The sequence below is a fragment of the Plodia interpunctella genome, chromosome 14, assembly GCF_027563975.2.
Source record: "Plodia interpunctella isolate USDA-ARS_2022_Savannah chromosome 14, ilPloInte3.2, whole genome shotgun sequence".
Taxonomy (NCBI): domain Eukaryota; kingdom Metazoa; phylum Arthropoda; class Insecta; order Lepidoptera; family Pyralidae; genus Plodia; species Plodia interpunctella.
Window position 1 is genome coordinate 1,849,432 of NC_071307.1, and position 20,640 is coordinate 1,870,071.

General features: G+C 36.1%; 2 protein-coding genes across 5 annotated transcripts; one reads left to right on the plus strand and one right to left on the minus strand.

Moving 5' to 3' along the window:
• Positions 1-1,556: 1,556 nt before the first annotated feature.
• On the plus strand, positions 1,557-9,445 carry LOC128675648 (glutathione S-transferase 2). 2 transcript variants are annotated; one of them, XM_053755187.1, is made up of 6 exons: positions 1,557-1,712; positions 2,957-3,093; positions 4,434-4,506; positions 5,494-5,588; positions 7,669-7,811; positions 8,427-9,445. In XM_053755187.1, the coding sequence occupies exons 2-6, from the start codon at positions 2,961-2,963 to the stop codon at positions 8,595-8,597; spliced, it is 615 nt and encodes a 204-aa protein (XP_053611162.1). In that variant the 5' UTR covers positions 1,557-1,712; positions 2,957-2,960; the 3' UTR covers positions 8,598-9,445. The 2 variants fall into 2 exon arrangements, with proteins under 2 accessions (XP_053611162.1, XP_053611163.1); XM_053755188.2 differs by lacking the exon at positions 1,557-1,712 and adding an exon at positions 2,580-2,691.
• On the minus strand, positions 9,087-19,536 carry LOC128675645 (organic cation transporter-like protein). 3 transcript variants are annotated; one of them, XM_053755181.2, is made up of 8 exons: positions 19,448-19,536; positions 14,559-14,768; positions 13,904-14,087; positions 13,378-13,478; positions 12,694-12,845; positions 11,265-11,879; positions 10,413-10,594; positions 9,087-9,731 (listed from the first exon to the last, which is right to left on the minus strand). In XM_053755181.2, the coding sequence occupies exons 2-8, from the start codon at positions 14,735-14,737 to the stop codon at positions 9,567-9,569; spliced, it is 1,578 nt and encodes a 525-aa protein (XP_053611156.1). In that variant the 5' UTR covers positions 14,738-14,768; positions 19,448-19,536; the 3' UTR covers positions 9,087-9,566. The 3 variants fall into 3 exon arrangements, with proteins under 3 accessions (XP_053611156.1, XP_053611154.1, XP_053611155.1); XM_053755179.2 differs by having other exon boundaries at positions 14,559-14,927; positions 19,448-19,532; XM_053755180.2 differs by lacking the exon at positions 19,448-19,536 and adding an exon at positions 14,906-15,846.
• Between the last annotated feature and the right edge of the window lie 1,104 nt (positions 19,537-20,640).

Genomic DNA, 20,640 nt, shown 5'->3' on the forward strand with positions numbered 1-20,640 from the left:
AAAATATTTAATTGTAAATTATAATATATATCTATATTACTTATAATAATAATAAAAAATTTTAGTGTTCTGTAAAAATAAAAAATAAAAAACGGAACCCATAACACTCGGGGTGTCTGGCCGTCCTTCTGTCACCAATTTGTTCCAAATCTACTGCATAGATAAGAATATCACTGGCGTATCTACTGAACCAAATCAGTGAAATTGTCAAGGTATACCTTAGGATTAACAATCTATCATCATTAAAAATCTATGACCCAAACAAAGACGTTAAGTCAGAGTAAATTTAAATACAAAAATTTGGTAAATAAAACCTCACGCATTCGCGTCGCCATGTGTCTCAGTTCGGCGACAGTGTGGTTTTGCTCTTTGTCTCCGAAATTAATGAAAAACCTATAAGTTCTTCAAGCGAGTTTAACTTGGCCGGGATTTTTTTTCAGTACCTAGATACCTATTTTAATATCTGTTTGCGGATGCATGACACGCAACAGGGGAGCGCGGCCTTGACTCTTGTTGCTGGCCAAAATTAGAATACAGTTCGATAACAAACCCACACAGAGAAGTCGGACATAAAATTAACTAATATCCTCATTACTGGCTACTTTGAAATGCTACGTATAGTGGCGACCTCACATTCATTGTGTTCAATGTTTGTCGGTTTCATATTATTGTGAAATCTTGTTTTTGTTTTCCATCTGCCGTATTATACCATAACTTTTATAATATCGTCGTATCGTTGGGGAGCCTTGCTTGGCGGCTTTTTCTCAAGCAAAGCTCTGCTTTTTCTCAAGCTTCTGTATATTAAGTAAAGGAAAACCGTATAGAGGTATTTAATTGTATTTCGATGATATTTCCCTTCTGTATGGATTCCTAACGTTTTTGGGAACCAGACTAATCACGTTTTTGGGAACCAGAAGGCCTAGCACGAAACATACAAATACGTAGCACGTTACTTATGTCCACATCTTGTCTCTTTTTCCCATATTGTGTACGCATCGTGTAAAATAAAGAGAGAACGCGTGGACGCGTTACGTTTTTTATGTTTCATGATAGCCACCTAGGTATGCTAGGGGAGATAGGCAGAGACTTTATCTTGCTATAATTTTTACTAATGTAAGTACCTATCTATCTTTTTTTATGACTACCTTTTTTATTTTTACTGCTAGCTTTTGCTCGCAACTTCAAAATATATAAATACCTAAATATAAATATAAAATCCCTGTTAATTTGAAAAATAAAGAAAAAAATATTACGCTCAACTTTGATGCGGCTGTAGGTATAATTATGCATTGCATGGGCCTTATACCACGTCAATTTTTATTACCAAAAAACTAAAAAGCAAGTAAGTAGATTACTAAATATTAGATAAGTTGGTATACCTATTGTCAAAACAAGATTGGATAATGTCGTAACCGGCCGGGCCCCCATGGAAATAACCTCGCATCGCGATATTGTATACACGTTAGCAAATCACTGCAAAAAGATCTTTATTCCGTTTGTGTAGAAGCCAAAATGATACATTCGGCCAGCCAGATGTGGCGTTGTTTGTACTAACGAGTCGATTACGTATTGGTGCCGGCCGGCGACTGTTGCTACACAACACAGCACTACCAAGTATCGTTGTGAACATTACGATTGTCAGTCTACTACCGAAGTTCGTTCTACAACATCGCTTCTCCAACAAAAATCATCAATTAAACTGCCTACGTAACGTAAGTTACACTTTGACTAATAGGTACAGATTATAATAAACGTGTAAAATACATGAGTTTACCGGCATTGTGAAACAGGTTACTACCTATTATTTCGCAGTGTTTCTGTGACCTTGATTGTCGTCTTTTGTTGAGAATTTACTTCGATTGGTAGGGGGTTCTATATTGTGGTTATCCTATTAACGTACTTACTTTTCACGGAATGTTTTTGTAAGGCTAGCTTTTTGCTAGATTTTATATAGGTACTACCACTACCACAGACTATTTAGGTACCTACATAGCGTGGTAACTACCGCGTAGGAATGAATTTTTTATTCCAACTCTTTTTTTGCGGTCGGTGCCGGTGCCTGCCCGTGGTTCTATTATAGGTCCTACCCACGACTAATTACAGAACTAGACTAGTCGAGATTAGGTGACTAATGCATAATTCTTCATACCTATATTCATTCTTAATTCGAATCGTCTATTTCATATTTTTAACGATCGATTTTTTGATCTACGAACATTTTCCATATTTCCATCGTAAAAATATTTAAACTATTTTTAAGCGAGAGGTAAAATAGAAAAAATCTATTTTTGAAGTCAAATATTTTTAGCGGCGTTGTGCACTTTTTGTGATGGGTAAAAAATGTTAAACTCCCGTGATCCTGATCCAAAATTCGTAACTTTCAAAAATGCACAACATTAATATTCTAGTTTTCACTTCTGCCGGCACTCCCGGAGTGCGGAGTTTTTTCTAATATAGGTACTATTCTATTTATACCAATCATGGAATTAGTACGTACTCCGTAGAAGTACGTACTAAATCCATGATACCAATATTTTCGTGCTTGTCGTATTCCTAAAAACACCTTCATGGATGTTAGAAAAAAAAAAGAAGATATTTTGAAGTTAAATTAGTTTTGACAACACATTTGACAGGTTTTTCACTCACAGCACTGCGGATAAATTTATTTTTAAACCTGTAAATTTTGTTTAGGTTGGTACATCGCATACTGGGTACACTATTGTATTTTTATTAGACGTTTCTTCAAAATATTAAACGAGTGTACACCTAACTAGATTTTGCTTGCGACTTTGTATAGGTATAGTTTATTCCGATTCGTGGGGATTTTGGGATTATCTTACTACAGTCGTAAATTCCCCAAGTCATATTTCTGCATTCTTAGCTTAGTTTCATTGGAGCGTTGCCTGTCAGCAGGGAGAGATGTACCTACCTACATATTATCTTTTATCTCTATCAGAGCCATGTCGAAGGTGGAATTCTACTACTTCCCTATCAAGGCCCTGGGAGAGCCAGTGAGGCTGCTGCTGTCTTATGGAGGCCAGGAGTTCGAAGACAACAGGGTGGTGCCAGAGAAGTGGCCGGAGTTCAAGCCTAGTAAGTAAATTCTGACACTTTTATTTTCCCTGCCATGGTTTATTTAGACTACAACATATGTAGTGGCACGAGTCATGGTGACGTCGGTGGCTGCTGTAAAAATAATATCAGATGCCTTTAGACGACTTAAGTCAATTTACTTTAAATCGCCTAAAGGCGTTTGATATGACTTTTACGACTACCTACCTCATCTAATGGCAAGTAGTCGCACATACACACTAGTGAACTTCAACTGTCAAACAATGCGCAGGTTTGCTCACGATGTTTTTCTTCACCAGAAGCAAGTGGTGGTCTATTAAGTTTTCATAGATTTTCCGACTCATGTATAGTAGTTACTATACATGAGTCAGATTGGTACACAAACTGATGTGCCATAACTATATGATTCGAACCTGGGACCTTTCGATCATAGGAGGCCAAAATGTGTAAATTAAAATATATGTATACATATGCCTTTTTAAACATGACTTTAAATCGACTTTACCTTTAGTCTTGGGTGAAATCAAGGAAGCAACTTTATAAACAAACTGACTAAATAGGAATATTGTGTGATTCACGGTATGAGAGTACTTCCTCAGTGTCTGTTTACTTTCTCTCATATATGCATTCACAATCTTTCATCATCATCTCACGACAACAAAGGTCGTCATATAGTTTTATTATATGTACCTACCAATAGATTATCCAATAAATGTATAAGTTCATATAATAAATTATATCATTGAATTAAATGATCATTGTCAGTCATTATCACTGGTTGTATGCACTTTCAAATGCAATTTCAGATAAGTTTGAATTAAGTACTTTATTCAATGAAAGAATAATTGACAACAAACAATTAATATGAATACCTCATTTCTTCAATAACAACCACTTGCATTGCTTGATAACATTTATGATAAACATATTTTTAATCTTATTGCTTATAAATAAGTGATTGTTTACATCATCATATCAAATCCTTTGTTCCTATTTTCTTCTATTGAATATTCCTACGGTAGAACTAATGGTATTTTTTTTCTCACTAGTCCTATGATTTAAAACAATAGAACTTACTAGTTCAATAGTTTGTAGCTTGTGAGAAATAACTATAAATATTGACGAGAAAAAGTGCCTGTGAAGGTCTAATTTCTGAATAAATGATTTGAATTTGAATAGAATGTTATAGAATATAGTATCGTTGAGTTAGTATCTATATAACACAAGTTTCGAACTCACTTTGGGGGCTAACTCAATCTGTGTGATTTGTTCATTATTATATTAGTGTCCATTAGCATCTATTCTTCAGACGTTCAGATTTTTATTTGGAAGGAATTGAATGAAAATATTTTTTGTTTCAGAAACTCCATTTGGTCAGATGCCATTTCTGGTGATCAATGGCAAGCAGTACGCTCAGTGCACACCCATCTGCAGGTCTGTAGATGTTTTGAAAATTTGCAAATGTATATGCATCTATTTATACACATTGGTGATTTCAAGAAATAAGTCTATCGCTTTCTCAAAAAGTCGGCAACACATCGGTGACCCGTCTCGTGTTGCCGGTGTCCACGGGCTGCGATGTTTGCTTACCATCAGATAACCCGTATGCTCGGTTGCCCACTACACTAAAAAAACAGTAGGTCATGTTCACATCAATAGATTTTTATAACTAGAACGATCTAGTATTGATTGGTCTGTATTATTTCACGATTTTTGTCTATAACCAACCATGACGAAACATTTAATAGTTTCAAAAATCGTTGCTTCGGCGGTAGTCGGTTTTTTCGGCCGTTGAACTTCGGAGCCCAGGACCCGCTTTCCTATTTTTTTGTTCACACCCGTCATCCCTGATGACAATAAAATCATGTGTCAGATCAGATATGGATTTCTTCTATTCTATTACTTCGTAGTAATTATTTATATATTCTTTATTACGAAGTAATAGTGATGCTATTTATTATTTTGTATTAATGATGTAGTCAACAGCTCCACCATCCGTGGAATTCTTATACGTCGATGTTTAAACTGTTCGATCGCATCCTAGGGTTTACCATGAAACTAAACACGTATCACGTCATTGTGAACACAGTTTTTTTTTATACGATGCTTATGGGAAAAAGAGACAGTACCTATGTGAACGTAAGTAAGCTACGAGTTTGTATGTTTCGTGATAGGCCTTCTGCTTACGAAAGATAGTTTCAATGGTAAACAAATTGGTAAATAAAAATAAATATGTAAAATATAAATATGTATGGACAAATCACACAGATTGAGTTGGCCCCAAAATAAGTTCGAGACTTGTGTGATGGGTTGCTAACTCAACGTCTACAACAAGGGCGAATTTGTTACGATTTTGGGTATAGTTTGATGCGTTGTTGACTGTACCTAATATGTAGGATAGTAAATTATCATCTTGTGCAGGTACCTCGGCCGCAAGTACGGACTTGCCGGAGCTGACCTCGAGGAAGACTTCGAAATCGACCAAAATGTCGAGCTTGTCCACGACTTGCGTGCAAGTAAGTTGTAATGTAACTATGTAAATGTTAAGCGTAATTTTCATTACAATTAAATAATTAACTATAATTTCGAAATCCCCATTTGAAGAGTAAGGTACTTAATCGTCCTCCAAAATATGAAATATAATACCTACGTCAATAATTTACAAACGAATTTAAGCGTGATGATATACACACTTTGATTTTTTTATTACTTGAGTAATTTATTTAGAAATATTTCTCTGATGGTTCGAAAGATTTGGTTCTATAGAATTATCAAAGAATATATGTTAATATTAAGATAAAAAAATATTTTTTTATGAAAAAGGGGTTACGATTTTTTGGATTAAACGAGATCTTGCCTATAACGTCGCCTTTAGCTCTTTATTTAAAATATTTTAATAATTATCTACTAATTTCAAATTGAAATATAATAACTTTTATGGATAAACTATAAACGTGTTTGTATCACAAGTGCTTGTATAAATATTTTGGGTGTTTTCCGATAAGATTATTCAGGATATGATTATATGTTTAATCTGCTTATTTTCGTGCGTCATATAAATACGGACTGTTGCTATCTGTTATAGTGTTATCACTTAGGATGTTAGGAAAAACATATGATGATAAAGACTAATCAGTGCCGTGCGTTTTGAGATGCAAAAATAACGCAATTGAATTATTTTTATTGATATTCTTTCTCTTATTAAATAATTATAATGTCATTATTACCATCAAAATAATATTTACTCGGTTTATCCGTAGACCAAGGGAGATAGAATAGATCTCTGCAGCCTTCTCACTTAATATAATAAAAAGGTACAAAAAAGCCAAATGTTGGCTTCGGTTTCTATAATGCCTCAAATGCCCAATGCTTCACTGGATCCGAGGATAGAAATGCGTATTGCGTACCAACACAATAATAATTCATGCTAATAATATAAAGAGAAAAGATTTAGGTATATATTTTTTGTAATGAATAAACTGAATAACTACTGGGCCAATTGCATGAAATTTGGCACAGAGATATGCGAAACTTTCAGGAGTGGCATAGGCTACTTTTTATTATAGTTTTACCCGAACGACGCCGGGGCGAGATGATAGTTTTATTATAAAATAATTTACACAGGTGCTCCTTATGTCCTAAGTAACGAAATTAAATTTGTGCTTGTTGGTTAGAGGAACTATGTTTTGAAAATGTGAGCTACAAATGTATACGGAAGTTTGCTGCGTTATCGGTAAGCATAAATGGAACTAGTTTTCTTATCATGAGCGCTCCGACCATATAATAATGTCTGTTGAAGTCATTGCACTCGCAACAATTCCGTCTCCGCTCGCGTTTTTATATAAAAATCAACCGGAATTCGTCTAAGGGCCGATTTTTCTTTCCTAGATTTCAATCCTTAGATAAACAGATAGATAGGATTTATTCCACAGATAATAAGAAAAACAATTGTTCAATCAGATCGCGATATTCGATGACTATGATATTCGTTTATCTGGGGAATAAATTTATCAGTTTTTTTGATGGCTCTTTAAGTAATACGGAAAATTTTCGGTCGAGTATCTCTACAGACATCCTAACTAATATTATTAATGTGAAGGTAAGTTCGTTACCTCTTCACGCTCTATTTATTAAATCTTTTTGAAATTTTGCATAGATGTAGTTTGAAGTATGGAGGAGGATGGAGGAGGAGGAGGCACATGGGGTACTTTTCATCCCGAAAAATTAACACAGGCGAAGCCGCGGGCAAAAGCTAGTATAAGATAAGAAAATCCATTTGGTTTGGTCTTTCCACCTGTGGCGTGGGAGTCTGCTGTAGAACAGGACAATTCCATATTCATATCCACCCGTGGATGTCATGTGAGGCGATTGGCAGAATATATGTGGTGTCAATGACATCCCTAAAGAGGGTTGACGTCAGGCAGGTAGCCGGTCGTAAAAAATTTTTTTGATCCAGGGTTTTGTGACCCGCCTTGAATGTGGCTGAGAAAACACAAAAATGGGAGAGAGAAAGGCAAAAAAGGGAAGCAGTTTTTTGAATCCGTTATAAAACGATTTGTTTTTTTTATTGAATTCAGACTTAAAATTTAATTTCAGAGGCCGCCCAAGTCCAATACGAGGAAGACGCCGCTACCAAAGCCAAGAGGCACGAGAAGTACACCAGGGAGATATATCCCAACCTGCTGACCAAACTTGATGAGATTATCAGGAAGAATAACGGCCATCTCGCTCTTGGCAAGGTAACCATTAAAATTATTAAACTTAGGATGACACATCGCTTATTGACGTCAACAGTGGAGTCATTGACGATGTCCACCATATCCATGTAGCGAAAGCGTGATGACATATGCTCTACCGCCACAAAGGGAAGAGCTTGTCGTACTGGACAGTGTACATGTTATGCGCGGTCACAGATTAAATAATACCCCAGCTTGTTTAGCTTCTGTAGTGAGTCGACTGCCATCGTCGAGTAGTGCCATCTGTCTGTACTGTCGCGAATCTTCCACGCGTGACTTGTATAGTCTGATTTTTTGCGTCAGTGGCATGATAGATGTCGCCACAGAAACATTTTAAAACCATATTGCACACTTAGTTGGCGAATAAATTAATGCCATCAAAAACATGCAGTAACAAACCCAAGTTTTTCTACCGTATAAAGTTATGAGATCCATGTAATATACCAAGTCGGTTAATTTATTTAGTCCCTACTTAAGGGACCTTCTGTCTTAAGTTATTACGTAAGTTATTATCATATCAATATTAAAAATCTTTTACGTTTTACATAAATAGATCGACTTGGCCAGATATGAATAATTAATATCCTTAAAAATAAACTAGTTTTCTCCCACTTTCAGCTGACATGGGGTGACTTCATTTTCGCGGGTATTTATGAGTATCTGAAGGTGATGCTGCAAGCCCCCGACCTAGACGAGAAGTTCCCCAGCCTCAGGGCGCTGGAGCAGGCCGTGCTGAACCTTCCCAAGGTCAAGGAGTACGTGGCCAAGGCACCCAAGTGCGATTATTAAATCACTATACTAAATAATACTCGAGTTTTCGCTTTTTTTTACGAAAATTGTTAAGCCTCACCAATCTAATCTCCTCAGGTTCGATATTTAAATTTCTTTTTTTTTTGCGTGTCAAGTTGCTTGTCATGGTTAAATATGATGCTATGCAGTGCATTGATAAATTCAGAAAAAAATATTTTATGAAAAAAATATACATTGAACGAAACGAATATATATGTTTTTTGCATGATGGCATAAGTACAATTTTTAATTAGAGGCATAATAATAACAACTGATTTTGCAGTATTAATTTAATTTCAAATTACGTATAAATTACCTATGTTTTCAAACTGAGGAGTTGATGTATATTTTGTTGATAAAATCATTCAATACTAAACCCAAAATGAATACTATGTCTGGGCAAACATAGATTTGCTAGAAAATGATGGAAGACCATATTTTAAGAAGTAAGAAACAACCTATGGAGTTTTTTCATGTTTACACCGAAAAGTATGCTAGTTAAGAGAAAATTGTTGTTTATTAATTAGATTAAGTACGAATCGACGCTTTCATTTCAACAACCGTTTGCATGCATTTTTTGACATTTCACTATGCACCTATGTTGCTATATTACGTACTTGTGACGTTAAGTAAGTGTGATTTCCATTTAATTCAGAATTGAATAAAATTATTTTAGTATTTTTTTGTGTACTAGTTCTAGAGAAAGTGATATTTTAAAATGTCTACCATGTATGATATAAAAAAGAATGTGTTATAAAAATGTGGAAAATTGTATTACGCATTTAACTACAGTTGAGTGTATGTTAAAAGTTACAAATAAAAATGTATCTCTATTTGTGTATCAAAAATTTTTATTAACCTTTTGATTACCGCGTCTCCTCAGAGGGAGTAATATAAGTACTTTACGTTAACCAAAACTTCTAACAAGTTTGCGTTTTTAAACGGGAACTGAATGGTTTTGAGACTGGGCTATGTTATCAACGGGGGGGGGGTTGTCTTCGCACTGGCCTCCACTTGGTCCACCGTGTCCAGCAGCGGCTGCAGCCGCGTCTCCGGCGTCAGCGTCAGCAGCGCCCCGCACACGATGGACGTGCTGCCGAATATTATGGCTGGTAGTGGCAAGTATATGTCAGTCTGAAAATATATTGTGTATGTTTGTAAAATCTTATTTTGTTTCTTAACTCTCATCCGAATGTACACAACAGTAATGTAAAACTTACAAATAAAAGGTACTTCCTATAGAAATTTCTTCCAGTAGATCTAGAATGTTGTGTTTGTCATATCCGTATACTATTTCTAGTATTGATTGTGCTAATTTATATCATACTCATACTAGTGGCCCGTCCAGGATTCGCTCAGGAAAATCCGTGCTGTCTTTTTTGCGTTAATCGCGAACAGACAGACGCGGCTTGACTTTATGAAGTATACTTTTAAGACTTTGTTTTATAATATGTCAGGATAATTACACATACACACACCCGAATACGAAGTTCCATAGTGATTGCCGTTATGGATACATTCTAATAATTTATAAGACTTGTCTCCTACAATGGAGACATACAAATTAAAGCATTAATTTAAAAACGATTGTCCCAAATAATTTATTTGTATAAATAATATATTTGTATAAATATAAATAAATGACAAACTTCAGATCAAATTGTTTTGACCCAATATAACATTTAGAAGAAATAGATACATTTTGTTCCGTCTTGTGCGGCGGTAGGAAAAAGTAACAAAACTATATACTAGATTTTGTTCAGGCCGCTACATATCCTACATTAACGATAACAAGACAGGTGATAGATGGTTTACCAGCATTGGAGTGAGCGGCGCCAACATCCCCCCAGCTCTAGAAGACAACGCGCAGACTCCAAGCAGTGTCCCTCTGGCGTTGGTCGGGAACAGCTCCATAGCATAAGTCACAGCACCAGTGAAGCAAGCAGACATTACCATCTTGGCTAGCAGAAACATAGCTATCATCGCCCATGTGTATACTGTCAATACAAAAATGTATCGTCATAATGAAATCATGTCAAATATTATTTTATTTAACAACAATATTCTACAAAATTAAAAAAATAAAGTAAAATGGTGGATTTCATGCCTTATGGCATTCTATACCAGTAAATCGGACCTAGCAGATGGTTATGTGGTCGATTTTAGGTGAAAAACTCAACTGGGGTCAGATTAGCAATAATAATTAGGTGAATATAATATTATCTCGAAAGCTTATGTGATTACGATGATAGGTTTTGATCAAAGATCAGGGATTGATCGATTTATTCAGACTAAGAACCTACATATATTTGTTAAATTGGTTCAAGTTGTGGACTGAATACCAAATGCATTCTCTACTAGACAACCTTGGTGAAAACTGTGGCTCTCTCTAATCCTAGTGTGTTCCTGGTAACATTTGGAGCTGCGACGCTTTGAAGCCCAGAAATCGCGTAAAAATGCTTTTACAACCATCTCCCTGCTCGACGGCAACTCTCTTTGGAGATGTTATTGTTGCCTATCAGCATGTGTTCATCTGTAGTCGCCTCGTACGACATCTACGCGAGGATTTGGAGTTCACCATACGCCACAAATATCGGAGAAAACTGTACCTATATTACAGTATTTTTTATGGGGCTAAGAGGTCTAGAAGTACTTACACAATCTTACCTTTAGGAACAAAAGCAGATCCCAAACACATCACGCCACACACGATAAATCCTATTACGAGCGGCAGCTTCCTGCCCACTCTGTTCATCAGGTACAACGACACCAGTTCCCCCGGGAATGACATCACGGTCGACAGCACAAAGTTCATGTACTTGTTCCCGGGAAGCCATACGGAGTTGATCATCAACCCGTAGTACACAAAACTGGTCGTGAATCTTGATGCTGACGCAACAAACAGCCTCAGCAATATCTCTCTCGAAGTGAAGATCTTCTTATAGCTTTCTCTGTCTCCCACCTGCCTTATACATAGCTTCTCTTTCAGCTTTTCAATGTCACGCTGCTTATTCACATCAATTTTATTCATTTTCGCAGAGTTTTCTATATTTGCTATTGCTTCCTCGGTTTTTCCGTTCAGGAATTGCCATCGCGGGCTTTCGCTCATGACGAATATTAATGACAGGCAGAGCACTATTGGCGTGTACAAAATCCTTATGAGAGACCTCCAGTACGGTATCATCATTGCAGCGATTGCGAATCCTGATTCTCCGACATAAATGGCGTAAGCGAAAAGCACTCCAGACAGGACTCGGTTATTTCGGCCGCCCATTTCAATCACTGGAAATGAAAAGTAATATTCCTTCAATAATAGATAGTATACCTAAATTACAAGAATGTCAATAATCTGACTAAGTAGTAAGGATGCCGAAAATCGTGTGAAGTGGGGAAGACAAAGTAGGAAACCGCGTCTTGGGTTTCGACGCCTCATGGCGCAGTGGTAAAGTTCTTTCCACTGAACCGAGAGTTCCCGGGTTCGATCCCCGGTCGGGTCATGATGGAAAATGATCTTTTTCTGATTGGCCCGGGTCTTGGATGTTTATCTATATATGTGTATTTGTTATAAAAATATAGTATCGTTGAGTTAGTATCCCATAACACAAGTCTCGTACTTACTTTGGGGCTAGCTCAATCTGTGTGATTTGTCCTAATATTATTTATTTATATAAATGGGCTACTTGATTTTCCATGCTTTTTATTGTAATTCCATAAGATATTTTCTGTAAATATTGTCAGGAATTAAATTTGTAAACCTATATGATTATTTTTCAAATTGTACCTTATGATTTAATAGATTATTAGAACAATAAAAAGTGCTAATATATTTATTTATTATGCCTGTGGAAGCAGCTGGGAAAATGAGAGAGGCGAAGAAACCGAAGGCTAAACCAAAATCAAGAATTTAGTTATAGCTCAATTTTAAATTATGTACCTACTTATACCTACTTAGATTATTTTAAGCTGCCATCAATTCCTAATAGTGATTTCTTTTTAAAATGTTTAGCAAGACATACCTATGACAGTTCCGAATGGAAATGAAGGACTACAGATTACGGACATTTTAAATAAAATGTTCAACAAACGCTGTGCTTACTGATAACCATTCCAGCTGGGTAGGTGCCTCCTGATAGGGCTGCCTCCAAGCATTCGATAGTCACGTACACCAAGTAGGAGTTGGCGAAACTCTTCAGGACGCCCACGCAGCTCGCCGTCGCGAAGAATATGAAGGCTGGCTTGCGCCCGAATCTGGAAATTTAATCATAGATAAATTATATATGTTGGGAATTTAAGATTATATAGTATTCAACTATTCCGACAAATGCAAACAGTTGGAATTTCTGGGTAACTAGTATGATTGGTTTGAAAACGATGTCACCATGAACAGTCACGATGTTTTTTTTCATCGGAGGCAACTAGATATCTATTAAAACCACTCTGTCTCTCTCGCATCTGAGCGTTTTACCGGTTTTCCTCAGCCGTTGAGAGTCGGAGCCGCTTTCCTATGTTTTCATTTCCACTTCACACGGTTGTCGGCATCCCTAGTTGTCAGACCATTGGATTACCATCTATTAAAATTAACATACTATTATTTACACGAGTCAGATTGGTATAACTACATACTCACGTGGCACGAGTAGGTTTCGAACATGGGACCTTTTGGTTTACACTGTTCATAGGTACCATTAATTAACAAGAAGCACTATCCGCAAATAACGTGTTGATGTGTGTTTCAGTCTAGCAATCTAGGTTTCTTAACCACAGGACCAAACAAGTTTACCTATCAGAGATCCATCCTGACAAGATCATGGATATCAACATTCCTACGTTGTGGATCGTCCCGATAATGTTTATTTTCAGCGGCTGACATGCTAGGTCCAACTGAAAAACAAAACTAAATTATAAAACTACGTTATTTGTTACCTCGAAGGTTAAATTTGGAATTCATATAGGATAAGAGAGAGATAGCGATTTTTACGGAATTTAAGGTTGAACGTATTTTTGGTAGCACTATAGTTCAAGTTATTATTGTGTTATAAATGTTTCAGATTTTAAGTTATAACTATAGCAATAAATAAAAGAAAACAACATCAAATTAAATTCTTGCGAGATGTGATGCGCAAGAGATACAAACAACAAGACATACAAGTATAAAACAAAATAATTTCAGTTAGCTAACTGGATGAAAAAGAGAAATGAAACGAGAATACTTAAATAATCTAAGTACTTGGAATTGTGGAATTGTGGACTTGGAATGTTCAAATAGTAACATCAATAAAATTACAATGTGTTCAGGTTAGTGTTACCTCCCCGACTATAGTATCATTGCTCTCATAGATCCATGCATCACACGGCTCCACAGATCCAATGAATCCTGCGCAAGTATCCGAACTATTGAGGATGGGCTTCGAACACCGATCCATGGTGGTGTTCGGCCACCAATCAGCTCTGTATGTAGCTGGTGTGCCTTCACATTGCGGCACACGGCATCTGAAGATGATATTTCTATTTCGAATAGGTACCTACTTAAAGTATTGGTCTCACTCATGTCTCACTGTTTATGCCGGCTATACTATATAGGCAAACAGTTTGTTGAACTTTGGATTCGTTGTACATTGCTCGTTTTTCATTGCAGTAAATATTGTATATGCATTCGCGTCGTCATTTGGAGTATAAATATAGTTGATGGGCACATTTCCAAAGTTAATTGACGTAGTTTGTATGACAGCTTTTATTAACCGCAAAGTAAAATCAGCAATGTACTGTTTGTCGGCCTATAGCCATCATGAATATCAGTATGACCATCAAGAAACGTCGCTTTATAATACAAGTAAATCCGCGGGCATAAAGTCTCATTCAGGCTTCTTTTACCCACTGCTGGGAATAGGCCACTCTTAATAAAAGCCATCCTTCTCACTCAGTCTTGTGCCTACGAAAGTACTTAGTTGCAAAAGGTCTTACCTGTAATTAATATCGCCGGCCACGAATATGTAGTTGATATTGTACATAGCCACAAACGCTGTAGCTATGCACACATAAAGATATTGTATCTTTTGGTATTTCCCGAAAAACTCCATGGCCTCCCATATCTCGTAAACTTTTTCAAGTTTTTCCTTTTTGTTCTTTGACACTATTTTCATTTTATAAAATTGACAATTGTAAATTTCCAAACTATACAAACAATTCAAATTATACAAACTTTAAATATTTCCTTTTTTTATTTATTTATTATCATTTTAAAGACGATACAATAAAAAACAATACACATCATGCATTAGGCTAAAACCACAGAGGTTTTGTTTACGTACCAATGCAAGAGTTTCACAGTATCTAAAACAACAATATTACTTAGCTACTTCTACCTAATATAATTAACCTGACAATATATACGTATTTATACGAAATGGGCAGCCATAATTTCTAAGAAATGTTCTTTAAGTTTTACTTTAGAATTTTTAGTCGTAATGTCGTTCTTAAATTCACGCGAAAGATTATTTATCAATTTGGGTATATTGTAACTTGTCGTGCGGTGGCCGTCCACACTCTGTGCGCAACCGGTTTTGTGCGACGGCGCGAGTATATACATCGTGTTCAATTTTATTCTGATAAACATCATTAAAATGATTTTGTTTTAATAAACTGTACTTAATATTAAATTGAATAGGAAGAATTTTACAATGTTTGAAAAGGCCCAACTCATTGTCCTGGAATTGTTTTTTTTTATTTAATTAGAAACAACACATGTTAATATGTTTAATTGCAGTCGGTAAATGTTATTCAAATACGTAATAAAAGTCTTTGAAAAGAATTCTGCCAGAGACTATACAGTACCTTGCGTCTTTTTAAAATGTTCATACTTGCTAGAAAGTATCTAGGTTTTATACAAACTTTGTCGATGTGCAATTTCCAATCCAATTAAGACTATTATCAATAACCTCTCCGAGGTATGTATGAGACAAGTTCAATTTGAGGGTACTGAAGATATTTACATTCAATTTGTGTAGGCAGGAATGGCAATGTGCAGTTAGGTGAGGTTCAACTTTCATCTCAGACCTTAGATAAGGTGACTTTATGTGCAACAATTTGGTTTTGTTTGCGTTAAACACGAGACTAGCATCATGGCATCACTTACAAATAGCGTCAAAGTCAGTCTGTAGACGCAAATATGCCTCTGCAAGGTTTCTGTTGCAAATGCTATTCTTGACACAGTTGTTCATATCATTACCGTAGTACAAGAAGTGAAATGGCCCCGTCACCGACCCCTGAGCTGTAGCTTCGGTGACGTTCATGGTTCTATTGTTGCTTCAGCGTTTTTAACTACAAATGATCGATTATTTAAACAGTCCTCACTCCAGTTTAACAGAGTTCCACGGATGCCACACGCTTCAAGCCTGTCAATGAGAGGTTCCCATGTTCGTGGGTGTCAAACGCGCGTGAGAAATCTATAAAGAGAACAAGAACATATTTTTTTTTCATTCATACGTGCGTTAACTTCATCTGTGAATCTCGAGATAATGTCCTGTGTTCCTTTGTCTTGTTGGAAGCCATATTGATTATCATATAACATATCATTATCTATATAATATTTATGTATTTGTTGGCAAATGTACTTCTTGACAATTTTATTTTATCTATACATGAAAGAAACGCAAACTGACAAATTTTCGTTATTGGTCTAACACAACCTTTATTGAGTTTATCTGTATATACCCCGGTCATCACACTCCGATTAACTAAATTACCTATTGGTACTGATGCTCCCGACTTAACCATTTTTATTTCTGACACTCTAACGTTATCGAGACCTGGCCTTGTTGGAATTTAGGTCTTTTATAATCATAAATATCACTTGCTGCAGTTTTCTTATAACGAATACTGACGTCACGAAGGAATAAGTATTGTTATCCAGCAGTTTTACCTAACAATTTGAGGAAGCTGTCTTTATCGACTCACTGAACTCTGTAGCAAAGTTATAGTATTAGCCATATCTGATATCGAAATAACTTGAGATTGAAAAGTATTTATCACTACTTCGTCAACGGAGGCTTTAATACGGCCCAGCATCCAATTGAAGATCCGATAAACCTTTTTAATATTACTGAAATGATCTTTTATTCGATTCATGTAATATTAATTTCTGTTGTGTTCAATAACTTTAGGGACTTTATTACGTATTTTGTTATATTCTATTCATTTGGCCAGATCACGAGGATTATTACGCCTTAAATAAAATAATTTGTTATGTTTTTCGCGTAACCGGTTAATATTGTCGTTTACCCATGGTAGCTTGTATAAGTTAGGTTTCCTTTTATAAATTATCTCGGTTGATGGGGGTACTTCATATTATCCGTGTCAGTCCACTTTACTTTAGATAGATTTTCCGATATTTTTTTGTAATCTATACATTTTTTTGCACATCCTGTAAATGCTGCCTATGCAAGTTGTCGCTTACGCAGGCGAATTAGAATCGCGCGATGATCTGCCAGTACGGTGTCGACCTCCCGAGTATGTCTCTGACGTAGGGAAGCGACCGAATGCACGATCTATGCATGATGACTTAATAATATTTAATTTAGTTCCAATTCTTGTATATTCGGCGATTTCACATATCAGACCACGCTCGCTCAGTGTTTCTGAGTCTGCAATAGACGCAATAGATTTTTTTTTAGTGTCAATATTCATGTCACCGTTCAAAATTGAGTTATTTATTTCATAGTAAAATGTCGGTCATACTTTTATCGCATATTCTGTAAACATATATGATTAAAATTCCTATTTTTTCTCATATTTAGTTAAATTTACTGTTTCCCTCTACGTGTCTCCATCATCTTCCCGCTGTAATTTACTACAAAGAGTAGTTTACCAATTTACAGCTTTTTGTTTTGAAATTTTGTTAAGTTGCTTACAATCTTTCACTCCCCCTTATGAATGGGGTTGAGGGTTAATTTTCTGAAAAATCTGAAACACATGTTCATAAATTTCAAGTCAAAATCCAAATGTTCAAGTCACTAACATCAACAGTGTAGAACTTCCAAAAATCCTCTCTTAGTGCTCATCTACACTCCCCAGGGAACCTACATGCAAAATTTCAGCTTCCTACGTCCAGTACCTACTTTCGGCTGTACGATGTCAGTCAGTCAGTCACTCAGTAACGGAAGAGTTTTGTATGTATGGATTGATATTACTGTCATTTGTTTTTCGAACACAGATTTTACCATCTTTGAACTATATAAACTTGAATATATTGCTTAGCTTTTGCTTAGTGTTTTATAGATTTCAAATACTTAGTTAACACTTCCCTTACAAATATTTTACTGCGTATCTTCTCCTTGGGTGCCTCAGGCAGAATTGACCCTAACGTCAGTAGCTTTTCCTTATTAGCCGCAATCCATTTCTTTGAGCCAGCTTTGTCTACATCACTATTAGAATCTGGCCAGGTTTATCCTTGCTGCCTGCTCATCATCATATCGAGTGTGTTATTGCTAACACTGGTGTCAGATTTATTCTATTCAAGTCGCCTAATGGCATCTGACATGACTTTTACGACTACTTACCGCCATCTAGTGGCAGGTAGTCGCATACACACTAGTGAACTAAACTGTCCACCAGTGTGCAGGTTTCCTCACGAGGTTTTCCTTCACCGGAAGCAAGTGGTGGTCTATGAAAACTACTATATGTGAGTCAGATTGGTATACAAACTCATATGGCACGAGTAGGATACGAACCTGAGACCTTTCGATCCACAGGCTTTTCGTCTTAACCATTACACCACCACCGCTTTGCTGTCTGCTAGGCGCTGGGTTGACCCAACGTCCTGCTCATCCACTTCTAGTTTGGTGGCGATGGATGACATCACTTTGTCGACTTCTTTAGGAGACACATCGGGCAGACCAGCTACTTCTATACATGTTAAAAGGGAATTTTGTTCAAATTATTGCTTACCCTCTTGCAGCGCCGATACACGCAGTTCCAAATTTTTATTTTTGTTGTTTATACTGTATTTTTTTTATCTCTTTTATTCTTTCGTCCTGATTTTTTATATAGCTTTGCAGTGTATTAATTTGATCGCTAAGAAAGTCGATTGATGCTTCGAGATTCCCCACCTGCTCTTTAACGGTTTACCTCAGGTTAGGGACATGAGGAAAATCGTTAAAGTAACAGTTAATATCTTTAGCTAATTTCCTCTGGTCTATTCACGGCTGGGGATTGGGGGTGCAGTTGACGTCCGAAGCGTCAGCATCGCCTCCTGGGATCATATAAGTTTCACAATTCCACTCGATGTTCGTTGAGTACATAGCTGTTTGTTCGTGAGCAGCTTAGCGCATTTCGGATTAGCAAGAACCACGACGTCACTTCATCTTCTTGACCTTATCCCACTCATGTGGGGTCGGCACAGTATATAAGTTCCTTCCATTTCGTTCTGGCATTTGCCATATCCATTGATACTGCTTTCCTGTTCATACTATCCTTGACACACTCCATCCATTTCTTCTTAGGTCTTCCTCTATTCCTGGAACCCTTTACTTCCATCTTTAATGCTTTTTGAGTGACGTGATTTTCATCTCTTCGTGAACCACGACGTCTCATCTACTGCATTTGGAATGCCATGCGATTTTTTAGTAATATATTTTTCTTGCACTTGATAATTTTTTTTTTAACTATTTTTGAAGGGTAATTTAAAACATAGAAATAACACGTATGACACACGGACAGCTTCGACGTGATTTTAACGCGATTTTAACGAGCGTTAATTAAACATGATATTTTTATATTAGGTTTTGTAGACACAGTCGTACAGGTACGACTTAAATAATTTCAAATAATAAATTACAAAAACAATATAAATCTACCTAGTGTCTATATTTTATTTTTATTTAATTTAAAATATTTTAAAATTGTTACATAAATTACTAATTTATTGAATGGTAAAATAAAGACAACTGTATATTCGTCTGGTGCGTTATCAGTGTATTATCTTGATATATCTTAAGAAAAACAGTGGAATTATCACTGTTAAGGCACAAATTATTATATAGTTAGGTTGTAAAATCTAAACTATTAGATTTTACAACCTAACTATATGATAGTACCGAAACGAGTTTGTATCTGTATGACTTACGTGACTTATTACTAACTAGCGACCCTTCCCGGCGTCGCTCGGGTAAAAACATAGGAAATTATACATCTAAACCTTCCTTAGGAACCACACTATCTATTGGTGAAACCGTATGAAAATCTATGCATCAGTTTTTGAGTTTATTGCGAACAGACAGACAGACGCGGCAGCGGATTTTGTTTTATTGACCGAGCGAGCGAAGCGAGCGAGGTCTAACATTCTACTTGGGGCAAAAATACATTTTTTGTATGTATGTTTTGTTAAGTCATTTTCGAAATATTCACAATTTTGTAAAATCTCATCAAAATTTATTGTGTTCGCGAGGTCTACGTTCGCGGCGAACAACTAGTAGTAATAATTAAGTAAGGATTGAGGTTTCAACACATTTATTTTCAACACATTTGCTCAAGGAATTTTCTATCCAACAGCGAAAACCGCAAAGATATCGGCAGTATATTTCGTCATTTGGGAGTTAGAATGGCATGGCAAGAAATGGACCACTCTGTATTCTCCTGTTGATGTCATACGAGGACTTTGGAGAGGCAGCGTCGCTGAGTTGACGTCAGGTAGGGGCTGCTAGTTAAAAAGTTAAGTCATCGAAAATGTACCATCAGGTGAGCTACATTCTTGCTTGATAGTACAAATATATAGTAAAAAAAGTTGTCTTAAAATTATATTTCTTACGAACAAAGCCGGGACACAAAGACGGAACAAATTCACACATTATATTGACAAATATCGTAACATATCACATGTGTTTGCATTGTTTTATATCTAGGTAGGAAGGAGGATAACTAATCTCAATTGCATAATGATCTTAATGCTCCTGCTATCAGGTATGTATCTAGTTTATATTATACATAAATATCTTATGTATGTCAGATTACTAAGAAATTATTGTCATTTATAAAATACATTGCAGAAAGT